General features: G+C 48.6%; 1 protein-coding gene across 2 annotated transcripts in view; it reads right to left on the minus strand.

Annotated features, from left to right (window-relative positions):
- Positions 1–15,250, minus strand: part of GSG1L (GSG1 like) — a 247,528-nt gene that overhangs the window by 20,523 nt on the left and 211,755 nt on the right. For both annotated transcript variants that reach the window (XM_065920332.1, XM_065920331.1), the window contains one exon: positions 6,507–6,674. In XM_065920332.1, the coding sequence (XP_065776404.1) occupies positions 6,507–6,674 (168 nt within the window). The remainder of the gene's footprint in view (positions 1–6,506; positions 6,675–15,250) is intronic.

Consider the following 15,250-nt stretch of genomic DNA (forward strand, 5'->3'; position numbering starts at 1 on the left):
TCAGAGGCCAGGTGAGCAGTCACAGAGGTGGGCCCACCTGAGCAGGTGCCGTTCAGCACGGCGGCAGCAATGGGGGGAAAGGATGGACAAGCAAATCCAGTGGCAGCTCCCAGAGGGTGAAGGTCACCTTGGCCAACAGACTGGCTAGTAACCTGCCCCAGAGGCTTCTGCCCTTCTGCTCTCTGTCACCCTCTCCATCCAACCTGTATCTGGGAATTTAAAAGGGAGTGGACTTGCATCCCAAGCCCTGTGGGGCTTACACACGTGGCCAGTGCTAGAAGAGAATGGATGGGGGATTCCGTCCAGTTCAGAATGGATGCTTAAGGGACTTCCCTGACGGTTCAGTGGTTAGGACTCTACGTCCAATGCAGGGGATGCGGGTTCTATCCCTGGTCAGGAAACTAAAATACCACTTTTAGTGTGGCCAAAAGATACAAAAAAAGAGGTGGATACTTGAAGTAAGATCTGTAGGCCTAGAACTGACAAGGCAAAGAAGGGGGAAACCCCAAGTGAAGAGGACAGCTGTACTGAGGCTACAACAGAAGCAGAAGAACGACCTGTCTGGGAAACTTGCAGGGGAGGGGCGGCTTGAGCAGGGAGGGGTGGGGGCCAGTCCATGGTGAGGCTCGTAAGTTACCACAAGGAGCTGGGTCTTTGTCCTGGGGCTGTGCGGGGGTGGGGGGGGGGGCACTGGGGTGTTTCAGCAGACAGATGAGGGTGGGGGCACCCTGATCGCATCAGCAGAGAGAAGAGACTTTGGTTGCTGGGGGAAGACAGATGCCAAGGGCAAAGCACCCTCCAGTAGGTGAGAGCTGCCGCCCTGGACGAGGATGACGGGAGTGGAGATGGAGATAAGTGACCCACCCGTGGGGAAAGCACTGGATTTGGGGTGTCGTGATATGAAGGGCAAGATGTACAGATGTCTGCTTACTCAGGGAAGACACAGAGAAGGAAAGGAGAGGGACGCGAAACAGGACCCAGTTTGGAGGGAGACCATCTTAAATGGGTCCTGGCCATGTTTATCATTTTTTGGCAATGCCACGAGGCATGTGGGATCTTAGTTCCCCGACCAGGGGTCGAACCCGTGTGCCCTTCATTGGGAATGTGGAGTCTCAACCACTGGACCACTAGGCAAGTCCCACCATGTTGATTTTTGATGCCTTTGGGAATCCAGAGTGGAAACACCAAAGAGGCAGCTGGATGTGGGGCCACGGGTCTGCAGGGGCCCAAGAACTCAGAAGTCCTGGTGCGTGCGTGACCGCAAAGGCCAATGTCAAAAGAGGGCCTAGAACTGATCTTGGGAGCATCACCATTCAACAGAACAGGGAGGAGGGGTTGGGAGAGTGCACCCAGCACCTGGAAGAGTGGCTGGTAGGAGCTTGGAGCGGGTGGGCAGGAGGAAGGGGGTATGCCCATTCTCAGGGCAGCTGGAAGCTCTTTCTGCAGAGATGGGGGTGGGGAGCAGCTTGCAATGGGCCAAGCTATGAGTGGGAGGTGAGGAGGTGGAGACCAGCCCTTCAAAAAGTTTCCCTGCATACAGGAGCCAGAGCAGAGCCAGCGAGGAATGGGGTCTTTGTGGCCCTTTCTGCATTGGTCCCGGGGATGGGTAAAGAGGGGGTGGCCCTCTGCTGTGAAAAATGATTTATGTGCACCTGCTTCCCCAGGTAGGAACAGGGAGCCCCATGACACCTGGCACCCAGGACGGAGGTTTGGGGAGGGTCCCCATGCCACCTTCTCACCCCAGTAACATCTAATCTGCCCCTGGGCCAGCGCCCCACCCCAAACACTGCAGGAGGGTGAGAGATGAGCCACCCAGGCCGGACTCCCACCAGCTCCCCACTCTCAAGTCACACCACACTGCTTAGATTTTCCTAAATAGCCTTGTTTGTCGCCTGTCTGGCCTTTGTTCACTGTTGCCTCTACCTGGGAGCACATCCCCCCACCTCCCACCCGCCTGGCCAGGAGTGCTGGCCCTGCCTTTAAACACTTGGCTTGGGACTTCCCTGGTGATCCAGCGGTTGGGACTTCGTGCTTCCAATGCAGGTGGCTTGGGTTCAGCCCCTGGTCAGGAAACTAAGATCCCACAAGTAGACTAAATGATAATAATAAGTAATAAAAATAAACAGAAACTTGCTTCGAGACCTCACCTGTGAAGGCTTTTCTATCCTCTGCCTCCCCCAGGGTGGTGCCGAGCTCCCCACCTGGAGCCACCTCCAGGAGACCCCATCGCAGCACCCAGGGTGTTTTGCTGCGCTCCACAGACCAGAGCCAGGTGGCCGGGCAGGTGACGGAAGAGGCTGGAGGTCTCCGAGGTGAAGTGGTTCACCTGGGGACCCTAGCTAATAAATTGCAGGGTTTATTCCAGCCTGGGTTTATTTCCTCGCGTCTTCCACAGGGTTGAGTGAGAGCGTACAGGCAAGGCCCTCGAACGGGGCGGGGCGGGGAGGGGGAACTGCACCACTATAATTAACAATATAATTACTACGCGGAGTTAATAACTTGTTGAGCCCCTGTGGTTCCAGGTGTCGGGGACGGAGCGAGAGCCAAGAAGGCCGTGCGCCTGCCATTTGCGCATGCGTGGGAGGAGGCCAGTAAACAAAGCGAATGAACTGAAGTTCAGAGACTGGGATGGGCCCCTTGAGCCTCGGAGCAAGGGGCTAGGGGATGACTGGGAGATCTGATCCTGGGGCGGGGTGGCGTGGGGTCCGCGGGGAGAAGCTGCCTTCCCTGAAGCCCCAGGCTTTTGCTCGCTCCCACCCATCCACTCTTGAGTCCCTTGGACTGCAAGGAAATCCAACCAGTCCATCCTGAAGGAAATCAGTCCTGAATATTCATCGGAAGGACTGATGCTGAAACTGAAGCGCCAATATTTTGGCCACCTGATGCGAAACACTGACGCATTTGAAAAAACCCTGATGCTGGGAAAGATTGAAGGCGGGAGGAGAAGGGGACAACAGAGGATGAGATGGTTGGATGGCATCACCGACTCAATGGACATGAGTGTGAGTAAGCTCCGGGAGTTGGTGCTGGACGGGGAAGCCTGGCGTGCTGCAGTCCATGGGGTCGCAGAGTCAGACGTGACTGAGCGACTGAACTGGACTGACTGAGCTGAACCCACCCCCTGCAGCTTCCCCAAGGAAGGCGGGATGTTTGCTCAGTTGAATTCCCCCTGGAGTCCAATCCAACAGGGTCTCATTTTCTTCCCCTGTTGTTAAACCAGATCTGAACATCAAGCATTCAGGAAAGCCCCAATCTGCAAATATTTAACTTTTCACCCTGCAGCTTCCGCCCCTCCCCTGGGAGGTCCCATTAAGCCGCCCTCCCTGGGGCTGACAGGGAGGGTGAGGCTGGGAGGTTTAATCCCAGATCTTTCTCAGAGTTGGCATAGGCTGCTCAGAGTCAGGGCGTGCAGGTTCAGCCTCCCTGACAAGCCCAACACAGACGCGTGCACACACACCCATACCTTTCTTCCACACACCACTACATTGCGAAACTCTGAAAAACAGTTTAGAATCTGCCCAATCACACCTCTGCTCCTGCAAAGAAAAATCCAACAGGACAAGGGTGGGGTGTGATGGTGGTGGGGGCAGCAGTCCAGGCCCTCCTGCCCCAACAACTCCCACAGGGTCCCATCTTGTCCTCAGTCAGGGGCTCCTCTCCCGATGGCAGGAATGGCAGGGGCAGGGGGCATCATCTGAGAAAACCTGCACCCTCTCCCAGACATGCCTGACCCCACACCCCTCTTCTGTATTCACAGCCCGCCTGACACCTCACCCACCCATTTGCTAGGGTTATTAACATGATTATTAGATGCCCAGTGTCTACTGCACTGTCTTGGGCTCTGTCCTAAGCTCATCATTACCAAGTTTTATACTTTGTATCAGTAGCAGAAGGGACAGGAAGCCACAGATGAAATGCCCTCCTAAGCCACACACTGCGCTAGCCACCTTTCCTGGGCCATCCAATTTGAAGCTTCCCGAGATGCTGAGAGCTCTGGGCTCTCTCCTACCATGGTTGAGAGGAAACCAGCCCAGAGAGACTCAGTTACTTGCCCCATGTCACACAGCAGTCAGGCAACAGAACTGGAAAATTCAGGTCAGGGGACTCCCAAACCCCTGTTCTTCCCACAGCCACGCCTTGGGGCCCAGGAATTAAGAAACATGGGCAGGTGGGGTCAAGGATCTCTTCTCTCATGTCCCGGGCTTTGGTCTCAAGGACTCTGGCCCCTGCAGCTGGGCCCCTTGCAGATCTGAGCAGACATCTGTCTGTAGGCTCTGAGCTCTTTGTAGGGAAGGCACCAAAAAAAAAAAAAAAAAGTGAACAGCCCAGCTAAGCTGAAATGTTCTCCTTGGAGAGGAAGGGAAATAAAATTTGATGAACCTCTGCATAATGTTCAAGTTATGAACGTGTAAAGTGATATTCCGCACATATGCTGGGAAGCATTTATCTTCTCCCACGTCGTTGGGGCCTGAGCGATGAGGGACCGGCAAACGGCAGCTTGTTGTTGATGAGGTGCATAGAGGTCCTGTCTTCCGCCTCAGCAAAACGAGGGCGTCTACGGATGCCCCGGGCTCTCCCACAGCCGAGGTGACACAGAGGCAGTGATAATGGGGCCACTTTCAACACCAGGCTGCTCACTGGCCGCTGTAAACATTTCCTGAGTGTCTATGAGTCCCGGACTCTGCCAGTCATCACCATGTTCCTAGTGGACGCGCTCTGTCCACAGCCATGGGTGAGGTGGGCCTGTGTGCCAAGCTGTCCTGAGCTCCCTGGGCACAGCCGATTGGCCTGGACCTGGACACGTGACCTGGGACTTTGATATAGGAACAAGATGCTGTATCTGCCCGATGATGGTGGGGCTTGGGCTGAACGCCTACCAGGCAGGCAGGCTGAGGTCTCCAAAGAGAAGTCAGTCAATTACACACACACCCATCAAACTAACCCCCAGATGTTAAATGAGCACCTATGAGGTACCTGGTCCAGTACTTGGTGCTCAGAACATAGTGGGAAAGAAGATATCAGAACCCTCCAGACCTCATGGTCTACAAACTATTAAACCAATGTGTATGTGTGAGTCGCTAGGTTGTGTCTGACTCTTTGCAACCCCATGGACTGTAGCCCCACCAGGCTCCACTCTCCATGGAATTCTCCAGGCAAGAGTACTGGAGTGGGTTTCCATTCCCTTCTCCAGGGGATCTTCCCAATAACAAATAGAATAATGTCAGGTATGAAAAAACAGCAATGGGATAAAGAGGGGCTAGGACAGGGTGTATGGGTGCATGTGTGTGCAGTTTAGACTGAGTGATTAAGGAAGGCCACTCTGAGCAGGTAACATCTGAGCTGAGACCTTAGTGAGCCAGCCAGTGAGGATTCCAGGCAGGAACATGGCAGGTGCAAAGGCCCTGAGGTGGGGATGAACTTGCAGTGTTCAGAGGCAGAAAGGAGGCTCAGGTGGCAAAGGAGAGATGAAGGGGTCTGTAGCAGTCAGAGCATGGTCCCTGTGGGGCCCCCACCATGAGACTTCTTGGCTTGAAACCCTTCCGTGTGCCCCATGGAGAGTCTGACTCCTCAGTGTTGCCCAGCTTCAGAGTCTCCTTCCCTCTTTTCCTCCTCAGACTCTGTCATCAGTCCTGAGACATGTTCTGTTCCCTGCCACTTAAAGGCATTAGTGCATGTCCAATCAGCACCCCCAAACAGACTATGATTAAAGATTTGGCTACAGGTAGTTTATTAAAAGGATGGTCCAAGGAAATGTGATAACAACTTGCCTGTGCTTCAACTCATCCATCAACCATCCATCCAGCATCTATCCATCCAGCATCCATCATTGATCCAGCATCCATCCATCCAGCATCCATCCAACCATCCAGCATCCATCATTGATCCAGCATCCATCCATACATACATCTATATATCCACCCAACCATCTATCCATCCATATATACACACATACATCTGTATATCCTTCCATCATCCATCCACCCAATCATCCATCCAGCCATACATCCACCCACCATTCACTGTCACTTCCTCTGTTCCCGGCTGGTCTGTAAGGACTCAGGTGATCAGATGTGGTCCCTGACTTTGAGGAAGACTCCTCTGTCTGTCATCACCAATCTCATGCTGAGTCCTTTTTTCACTCGGTGCTATGACAGAGCCCAAGAAGGAAACCTTAGTTCAGCATCTCTGTGACTCTACCTTGGTTCCAAAAATCATGGAGCCAAAGAGCAAACACTCAAATTTGACTCCCTTCTTAGTTTCTCAGGCTCTGATCACATCAGACAAAGTCAACCTCATGCCCCATAAAATATTAAAATACCCCAGAAATTTCAACACAGCGGAATCCAAACTCTGCCTCATCCGGTCTGCCCCTTCTACTCCATGACCCCCCAGAACACTTCTGTCCAACCATTCTAGTTTTTCAACTGGAGCCCTGTGGCCGCTGAGGTTGGGTCTTGGGCTTCCGATTCCCGGTGTTGGCCAGAGGTGACCCCATGTGCACTGACCTCTCCCGGAAGTACTTGATGGCCTCAGGGTCTATGAAGGTCGGCTCCTCCCGGTAGCCCTGCTCAAACACCTTGCGCTTGTGCCGGAACTCAATGACCGTCTTGGTGTAGGAGTTGAGCGTGGTGACAGAGGCTGCCATGCAGCAGGTAAAGGAGCCCCACGCCAGGCTGCCAAGAGACGAGGAGAGAGATGCCATAGTCAGGGTGGGCAGGGGACAGAGAACCACAGCCACCAGACATCCAGACCTGAATCAGGGCTGCCGCAGAGAGAAGCAAGCCTTGGTCCCCACTCCCGGTCTGGCTTGGGAGGCAGCACTGTCTGGATATTGTGATACAGACACGACAGAGTTCAGTACTGGGAGGCAAGAGTCATTCCATCCACAGGTTGGCATCGGGGAAAGTGACCGGAACACAACCATGCTTGCACTGGGTCTTGGAGGATGAGTGAGAGTTTGCCAGGGGACCAGCATTCCAGGAAGACCGAAAAGCGTGTGCTAAGACATAGAGACAAGAGGCAACAGGAAGCATTCCACAAAGTGTAGGGTGCCAGAGTGAGGGGTATCAGGAAGCAAGTTGGAGCTGATGACGGGGAAGTGGATGGGAGCCAGTTTCCTGGTACCTGGTTACTCATGAGAGCTAAATTACCCTTGTTCACAAGCGACCTTGGCCAAGGTGCTTCACCTGCCTACCCCAGAGAGTACCACGTCACAGGGTTGTTGCAAGGATTTAAGGAGAGGATCCATTTAAAGTGTCTTAGAACAGGGTCTGGAAATAGTAGGCTCTCAAGAAAGGTTTGCCTCATCACTGTCATCACTATTATCAACATCCTGACTACCCATTCTAGCTGTCTTGGTTTCCAAGTTCTTTCTCTGTTAGATTAAGGCTCTCGGCTCACACTTCCCTCTATGCACAGCTGGGGATTCTTGGCTGCGTTCATCGGATGTGGATGTCGAGCCAACCAGAGCCGGAGAACCTGTCCTATCCACATCTGGAAAGCAAGGAAGCAGGCTGTTTGGAGCTAGGAGAGTCAGCTGGCGAGGGTGCTGGTCTTCTCTGCCCGCCTGCTCATTCTAGACATTCCTGCCCGATTCCTCTGATCAAGACCAAGCAGTAACATGCAGAACACGGAGGGGGGTATGCCTGGTGTGGCTCCCAGCCCCTAGTTCCCAGTCTCTTCCCTAATAACTATTTCCCCCACATCAGTTTTATCGCTCCCAAGCCTGCACTGTCTCAGGGCCCCCAGCCTCTCCTTTTGCCTGCCACCCACTGGGTGTCTCCACATGATCACCCTGCCTTCCTCAAGGTCAGTGCAGTCCACCTCCCACACCCGCTGCTCTTCTTTTCAGCCCCAGAGTGCCCAGAAGGAAAACAAGGGGGACCCTGAGGATTCAGCTTTTTTTCTCTGAAAAGGGGGACCACCCCCCCATCATCATATACCCCTTATCGACAAATTGTTTAGTTAACAGTGGTCCCCAATCTTTTTGGCACCAGGGGCCAGTTTTGTGGAAGACAATTTTTCCATCAACTGGAGGTGGGGGGATGACTTGCAGATGATTCAAGAATATTATTACATTTTATACACTTATATTATACACATTATGTATACACATAATAATGTATACACATTATTATGTAAAATAATTTGTATTATTACATCAGCTCTACCTCAGATCATCAAGCATTAGATCCTGGAGGTTGGGGACCCCTGCTTTAGTAGATTGCCCTATTCTTTTATCAGGAACTAATTTAGATCTTCCAGAAACTCTGAGCATCTATAACAGGCAGCTTTGGAGTATCCATCTGGCCCCTTTAAGAACTGCCCTGTCCATCAAAGGACCCAGCAGGTGACCCCACCCTACTGTTCATAGATGATTGGAGGAGAGCTGAACATCTGGCCAACGTGGTCCAATCAGATACTCTCTCTTCTGAGCAATGAATCTGAAAGTTTCAGCTTAATCTGGGATGTCTGTTTGAACTAGAGTGATGGACACCCATGCTTGAGGATGGAAAATGAAGAAGCGGGCTATTTCTGGAATTCCATGAGTATATGTCTGTTGGTTTGGCCTGACCAGCACCCATTCTGTAAAGGGACCATGACTCCCCTCCTCTTTGGTGATGCAATTTGTGTGGGGCTGGCTTCACCCCCACCCTTCAGGGGTGCCTGCATGACCCAGGCCTGGCCAATGAGTGTCATTTCCCTCTAGCCACAGTAATTCAGGGACAAGCCTGGACACTCAAGTCAGTCTATTGAGACTCAACCCCAGGACTTTTGCTTATGCTATTGGAAAACAGGGTTCATATTTTTTCCTGGGGTACCATGCTGGTGAGATTTGAGTCAGGAGTTGCTGGAGCCCATAAGGCGCCACCCCGCAGGCTGAGGAAGAAGCTGACTCAGAAGGAAGCAGAGCCACAAAAAGGAGCTAGATCTTCGAAGCCATTATTCCTGGACTTGCAATTATATTGTAGGAGCCCAAATTCCTTTTTTGGATTTTTTTTTCCCCCTCAAGCCAGTTTGAATTGGGTTTCTGTCATTGGCAACAAAAGTTCTTATACAATTACTTTCTATAAATTCCCTTCTTTTGCATAAGTTCCTTTTGAAGCAATTTTCTAGTCTTTATAACCAGGGATCTTAACTGAACAGGTCTAACTCTCAACTGTGAGGACCTGACCAAGGTGGAGCATTGAATTCTATTAATATCACATGTTGTCATTTAGTCACTAAGTCATGTCCGACTCTTTTGCCACCCCATGGACTGTAGCCTGCCCAATTCCTCTGTCTATGGAGTTTCACAGGCAAGAACACTGGATTGGGTAGCCATTTCCTTCTCCAGGGAATCTTCCCGATCCAGGGATCAAATCTGAGCCTCCTGCATTGGCAGGCGATTCTTTACCACTGAGCCATCAATGAAAGCCCTGTTCTATCACATAATGCCTATTTAATCTCACCACAGTCCTCAAAACACCCTGTACTTCTCTTGTGTCTTTTTATCTATTATTTTTTATTCCTTGTTTTTTAATTAAATGTTTTATTTTGAGATCATTATAAATTCACATGCAATTGTAAGAAATAATTCAGAGAGAGCCCTGTATACTCTACCCAGTTTCCCCCAATGGCGAAAGTAAAAAGGTGAAAGTGTTGGTTGCTCAGTCATGTCCAGCTCTTTGTGATTCCACAGCCTATAGCCTGCCAGGCTCCTCTGACCATGGGATTCTCCAGGCAAGAGTACTGGAGTGGGTTGTCATTTCTGCTTCCAGGGGAATCTTCCCAACCCAGGGATCAAACCTGCATCTCCTGCATTGCAGGCAGATTCTTTACCATCTGAGTCACCCATGATAATACCTTAAAAATATAGTATCAGGCAGGATACTGACATCGATACAATCAAGATACAAAAAGCTTTCATCCACTACCACAGGGATCCCTCCTGTTGCCATTTTTACAGTCACACCCACATGCTTTCCAACCTCCAGCAGCCACTCAACAAGAATGTTATATTCATGGAACCATACAATATGTATGTTTGGGATTGCCTTTTTTTTGCTCAGCATAATTCTCTGGAGATTCATCCAAGTTGTGTGTATCAAGCGTTTGTTTCTTTATATGGCTGAACAGAATTCCTAGAGCAATGTATGAGTTGTTCCACACCCTCACCAGCTTTTAGTGTTGTCGCTATTTATTAATGTTAGCTATTCTGAGAGACATGTAGAAATATCTCACTGTGGCTTTCATTTGCATTTCCCTAATGGCTAATGGTGTTGAACATCTTTTCATTTGCTTATTTGCCATCTGTATGTCCTCTTTGGTAAAATGGCTGTTCACTTTTTTTTTTTGCCCACTTTCTAATTGGATTGTTTGCTGTTGTTATTTACTGTTGAGTTTTGAGTGTTTTTCTATATCCTAGATACTGGTTCTTTGTCAAATATGTGGTTTCCAAAAGTTTCTTTCAGTCTGTAGCTTATCCTCTCAACCTCTTAACAAGATTTTTCACAGAGGAAAAGTGTTTAATTTTGATGAACTCCATTTTATCAAGTTTTCCTTTGATGCTTTTAATGTCAAGTCTAAAAACTCTTTGCCAGGTCTAAATCCCAAAGATTTTTCTCATGTTTTTTTCTAAAAATTTTATAGTTTTACATTTTATATTGAGGGCCATGATCTATTTTGAGTTACTTTTTATATAAGGTAAGGAGTTTAGATAAAGACTGATTTCTTTTTTCTTTTTTTTCCCTGTGACTATCAAATAGGTCCAGTACCACTTATTGAAAAAGTTATTCCCTGTTCCACTGACTGGATTGACACCTTTGTCAAAAATCAGTGGGCCATATTTGTGTGGGTCTGTTTCTGGGTTCCTTATTTTGTTCCATTGATCTGCATGCCTATCCTTCCACCAATACTACACAGTCTGGGTTACTGTAGCTAAATAGTAAGTCTTGAAATTGGGTGGACTGATTCCTCCCACTTTATTCTTCTCTCTCAAAATTGTTTTAGCCCTCCTAGTTCTTTTGCCTTTCCTAACAAGTTTTAGAATAATCTTGTCTAAACCTACATGAAATATTGCTGAGATTTTAATGGGAATTACATTAAACCTCTATACCAACTTGGGAATCAACATCTTTACCACAAACATGGTATATCTCTCCATTTATTTAAATCTTCTTTGATTTCTTTCATTAGCATTTTGTGGGTTTTGACATGCAAATCCTATAGATGTTTTATGACTTTCACTTTTTGAAGTGTACATGCATTTTTTACTTTTGTTGTCCAACTGATTTTGCTGGCTTATAGAAATATAATTTTTTTCTATTTTTATATTGTATCCTGACACCAAACTGAACTCCTTTATTAGGTCTAGGCATTTTGGGGAGGCACAGACTTCTTAGATTTTTCTACATAGACAATCATGTCATCTGCAAATAGGTGTAGTTTATTTCTTCCTTTTCACTCTCTATGCCTTTTATTTACTTTTCATGACTTACTACACTAGCAAGAACTTCTAGCACTATGCTGAGCAACAGTGGTGTTTACAGTCTTAGGGAGAAAGCACTCAATCTTTCAACATTAAGTATAATGTTAGCTGTAGGTGTTTGTAGATGCTCTTTATCAAGTTGAAGTAGTTTCTCTCTATTCCTAGCTTTCTGCAAGTTTTTAAAAATCATGAATGGATGTTGAATTTTGTCAAAAAATTTTCTGCATTGATTGATATGATCATGTCGTTTTCCCTTTATGTCCCTTAATCTTCTCCCATTAATAATATAATTGCCTTAAATATTTCCTCTGAGTAATTTAGAACCATATCAGGTCATGTTATAATTTTTGCTTCAATCATTATGCATGACAAAAAATTCAAGAGGAAAAGTAAAAATGTTCTTTTATTCCTAATGTTCCAAGATTTCTTCCTAAATTTTTTTTTTCTATTTAAAGAACTTTTTTTGACCATTCTTTCAGGATAGGTCTGCCAATAACTTTTCTTAGTTTTCCTCCATCTGAGAATGTTTTGATTTCTCCTTCCCTTTCCTAAAGGGTATTTTTACTAGAAACGGAATTCTAAATTGATGGTTTTTTTCTTTCAGCACTTGAAACATCATATCACTTCCTTCTAGCTCCATTGTTTCTGATGCAAAACCACGTGTTTAAACTTGTTTTCCCTACAGTTAAGGGCTTCCCAGGTGATGCTAGTGGTAAAGAACGTGTCTGCCAATTCGGGGGGCGTAAAAAGACATGGGTTCAATTCCTGGGTTGGGAAGATGCCCTGGAGAAGGGCATGGCAAACCACTCCAGTACTCTTGCCTGGAGAATCCCCACAGACAGAGGAGCCTGGGGGGCTATAATCCATAGCATCGCAGAGAGTCAGACACGACTTAAGCAGCTGACCACACACAGTCAAGGAGGGCTTCCCAGGCGGCACTAGTGGTGAAGGATCCACCTGCCAGTGCAGGAGACGTAAGAGGCACAGGTTCAATTCCTGGGTTGGGAAGATCCCCTGTAGTAGACAATGGCAATCCACTCCAGCATTCTTGCCTGGAAAATTCCGCGGGCAGAGGAGCCTGGTAGTCCATGGGGTCACAAAGAGTCATACACGTCGGAGCAGAGTTAAGGTACTGTTTCACACTTGCTGCTTTCAATATTTTTTTCTTTGACTTTAGTTTTTTTAAAAACAGTTTATCTATGATGTTCATAGACAAACTTATCCTGAGTTTATACTTTTGGCTATCCACTCAGTTTGACTTTTAGGTTTATACCTTTTACAAAATTGGAGAATTTTCCAGCCATTATTTCTCTGAGTACTTTTTCAGCACACTCTTGCCTCTTCCCTTTTGGCAGTTCAATGTTAGATCTTCTGCTATAGTCCCAGAGATCCTTGAGGCTCTGTTCATTTTTTAAAAGTCTGTTTTCTCTGTTGTTCACATTGGGTAACTTCTATCTTCAGGTTCACTGATTCTTTCCTCTGATTCTCCAGTCTACTGTTGTGCCCACCCACCAAGTTTTTTATTTCAGTTATTGTGTTTTTGAGTTTTAAAACTTCCACTCATTTCTTTTTTACATCTTCTAGTTCTTTCCTAAGACTTTCTATTTTTTTCATTTGTTTCAAGGGTGCCTGCGAAAGTATTTTAATAATGATTATTTTAGAATCTTTCTCATATAATTGTAACACCTCTGTTAACTCAGTATTGGGATCTGTGGAGTATATTTTTACTTTCAGGCTGAGATTTTCCCAGGCTTTCATATGGTCAGTGATTTTTAGTGGCAACCTTGAGATTTGGGGTATTTTTTTTATGAGACTCTGGATCTTGTTTAAACCTTCTGCTTTAGCCGACTTGCTCTGACACCATTCTGACAAAGGAAAGGGGAACACCGCCTTGTAACTGCCAGGTAGGAGTAGAAATCCAGGCTTCCCACTGGGCCACCGCTGACATTCAAGGTGGAAGGTTCCTGGTTACTGCTGGGCAGGGGTGATTAGTTCTGACCCCCTGAAGCCTCTGTAGCTACCACTCTGGTTGGGAAGGGCAGGAGTGGCTCATTATGGCTCCCCAGTTTGCCTCCACTTGACACCACAGGGGAAGGAACGACTTCATCATCCCATCCTCTTCCCCAGCAGTGGTGACAACCCTGACTCTCCACTACTTCTCCTCTGACCACCTCAGCAGGGATGGGGAGGAGCACCTTCTTACTACCTCCTGGGAGGGAGTCCGGGCTCCCCATGTGACCTCTATAGACACTCGGAGGTGCATGGGGCTTATTAGACTCAAGCAAGGTGAAAGCCACAGCTCTCTACTCTGATGCCAGTCCAGCTGGATGTGGGGGTGCAGTTGGGTGCCTTATTACGGTCTGGTAAGGCAAAACCTAAAGTTGGCACAAGTAGGGTAGAGCCCCAGGATGGTTTTTTGTTTCTTTTGATTTTATTTATTTTTGGCTGCACTGGGTCTTTGTTGCTGCGCATGGACTTTCTCCAGTTGCAGTGAGCAGGGTTACTGTTCATTGTGGTGCACGGACTTCTCATTGTGGTGCTTTCTCCTGTTTCAGAGCACAGGCTCTAGGTACATGGGCTTCAGTGGTTGTAGCACGTGGGTTCAGTAGTTTTGGAGCACAGGCAATAGTTGCTTCACGGCTTGTGCAATCTTCCCGGACCAGGGATCGAATCTGTGTCCCCTGCATTGGCAGGCAGATATCTAACCACTAGACCACCACAGAAGCCCGTGTTCTGGTTTTGATGTGGGTGAGGGGCTCAGGGCGGCATCTGTGAGTCTTCAATTTCCCCATTGCACAAACCCCCGGGCTCCCAGGCCCACATGCTAGGCACAAGCTGAAAACCTCGAGGGCGGAACGCCTGCTGGGGTTTGCAGCCTACGTGGCTGGACTGGTACAGTGAGGTACGTGGGTGGATGACCTGGTTTTCAGCGACAATGACAGAGTGGACACTGTGATACTTATGGGGGAGCGGGCAGTGGGGGTGGCTGTCACTGAACGCTCTGTCCTCTGGTCACTGAGGAAGGCAGTCCTTGCCCACCTTCAGGCCAGATGGGCACAGAGTCACCATGTGGGACAGGACAAGGCACAAATGCTTCTAATTTAGGCCACCCTTGGTGCCCATGAATGAAGAGACCCAGAGATGATGCCGGCAGGTTCTGGGGGCCCAGGTGGTCCACACCATGGCAGCAGGGTATCCTTGGGCTCCACACTGCTTTCTACCCACTCTGGTCTTGCAGAAAACAAGGCCAGTGCCACCTGCTTCAGGGATACAGTAAGAGTGAGAGCTTTCTGCTGACCAACACAGCCTCTCGGTAACACCAGCAAACACCCACTGCAGTGGCTCTTTGTAGCCAAGGCTCTTCCAGAAACCCCCTCTCCCACTGCAAGGGGTCAACTTGCAGAAATGCAGAGAGGGCAGGGCAGCCTGGGGTCCCCAAAGAGGGAAAGGGCTAGACTGCTGTTTCCACAGGGTCAGGGAGATTGAAGAGGAGGGGAGAGGAAGAGAGGAGGGCGGCAGTGAGGCCACCACATGACACACAGATGGGCCCCAGAAGCAAACAGAGAGGCGCCACCCTCCTGGGACCCAGCCTAACTTGCCACTCCTTTGCTGTACAAACTGCTTAACCTCTCTGGGCATCCAGCGTTTATAAACTACAACTCCATGATGGTAGGTTCCCCAGCCCTCATTCTGTCAAGCGTTCTGTCAATGCTCAGGGCTGGGGGTCTCACTGTATGTGCTTGGGGTAGGAGGGGCCCTTTTCCCATCTCTCTCCATTTT

Source organism: Muntiacus reevesi, chromosome 2, assembly GCF_963930625.1.
Source record: "Muntiacus reevesi chromosome 2, mMunRee1.1, whole genome shotgun sequence".
NCBI classification, from domain to species: Eukaryota; Metazoa; Chordata; class Mammalia; order Artiodactyla; family Cervidae; genus Muntiacus; species Muntiacus reevesi.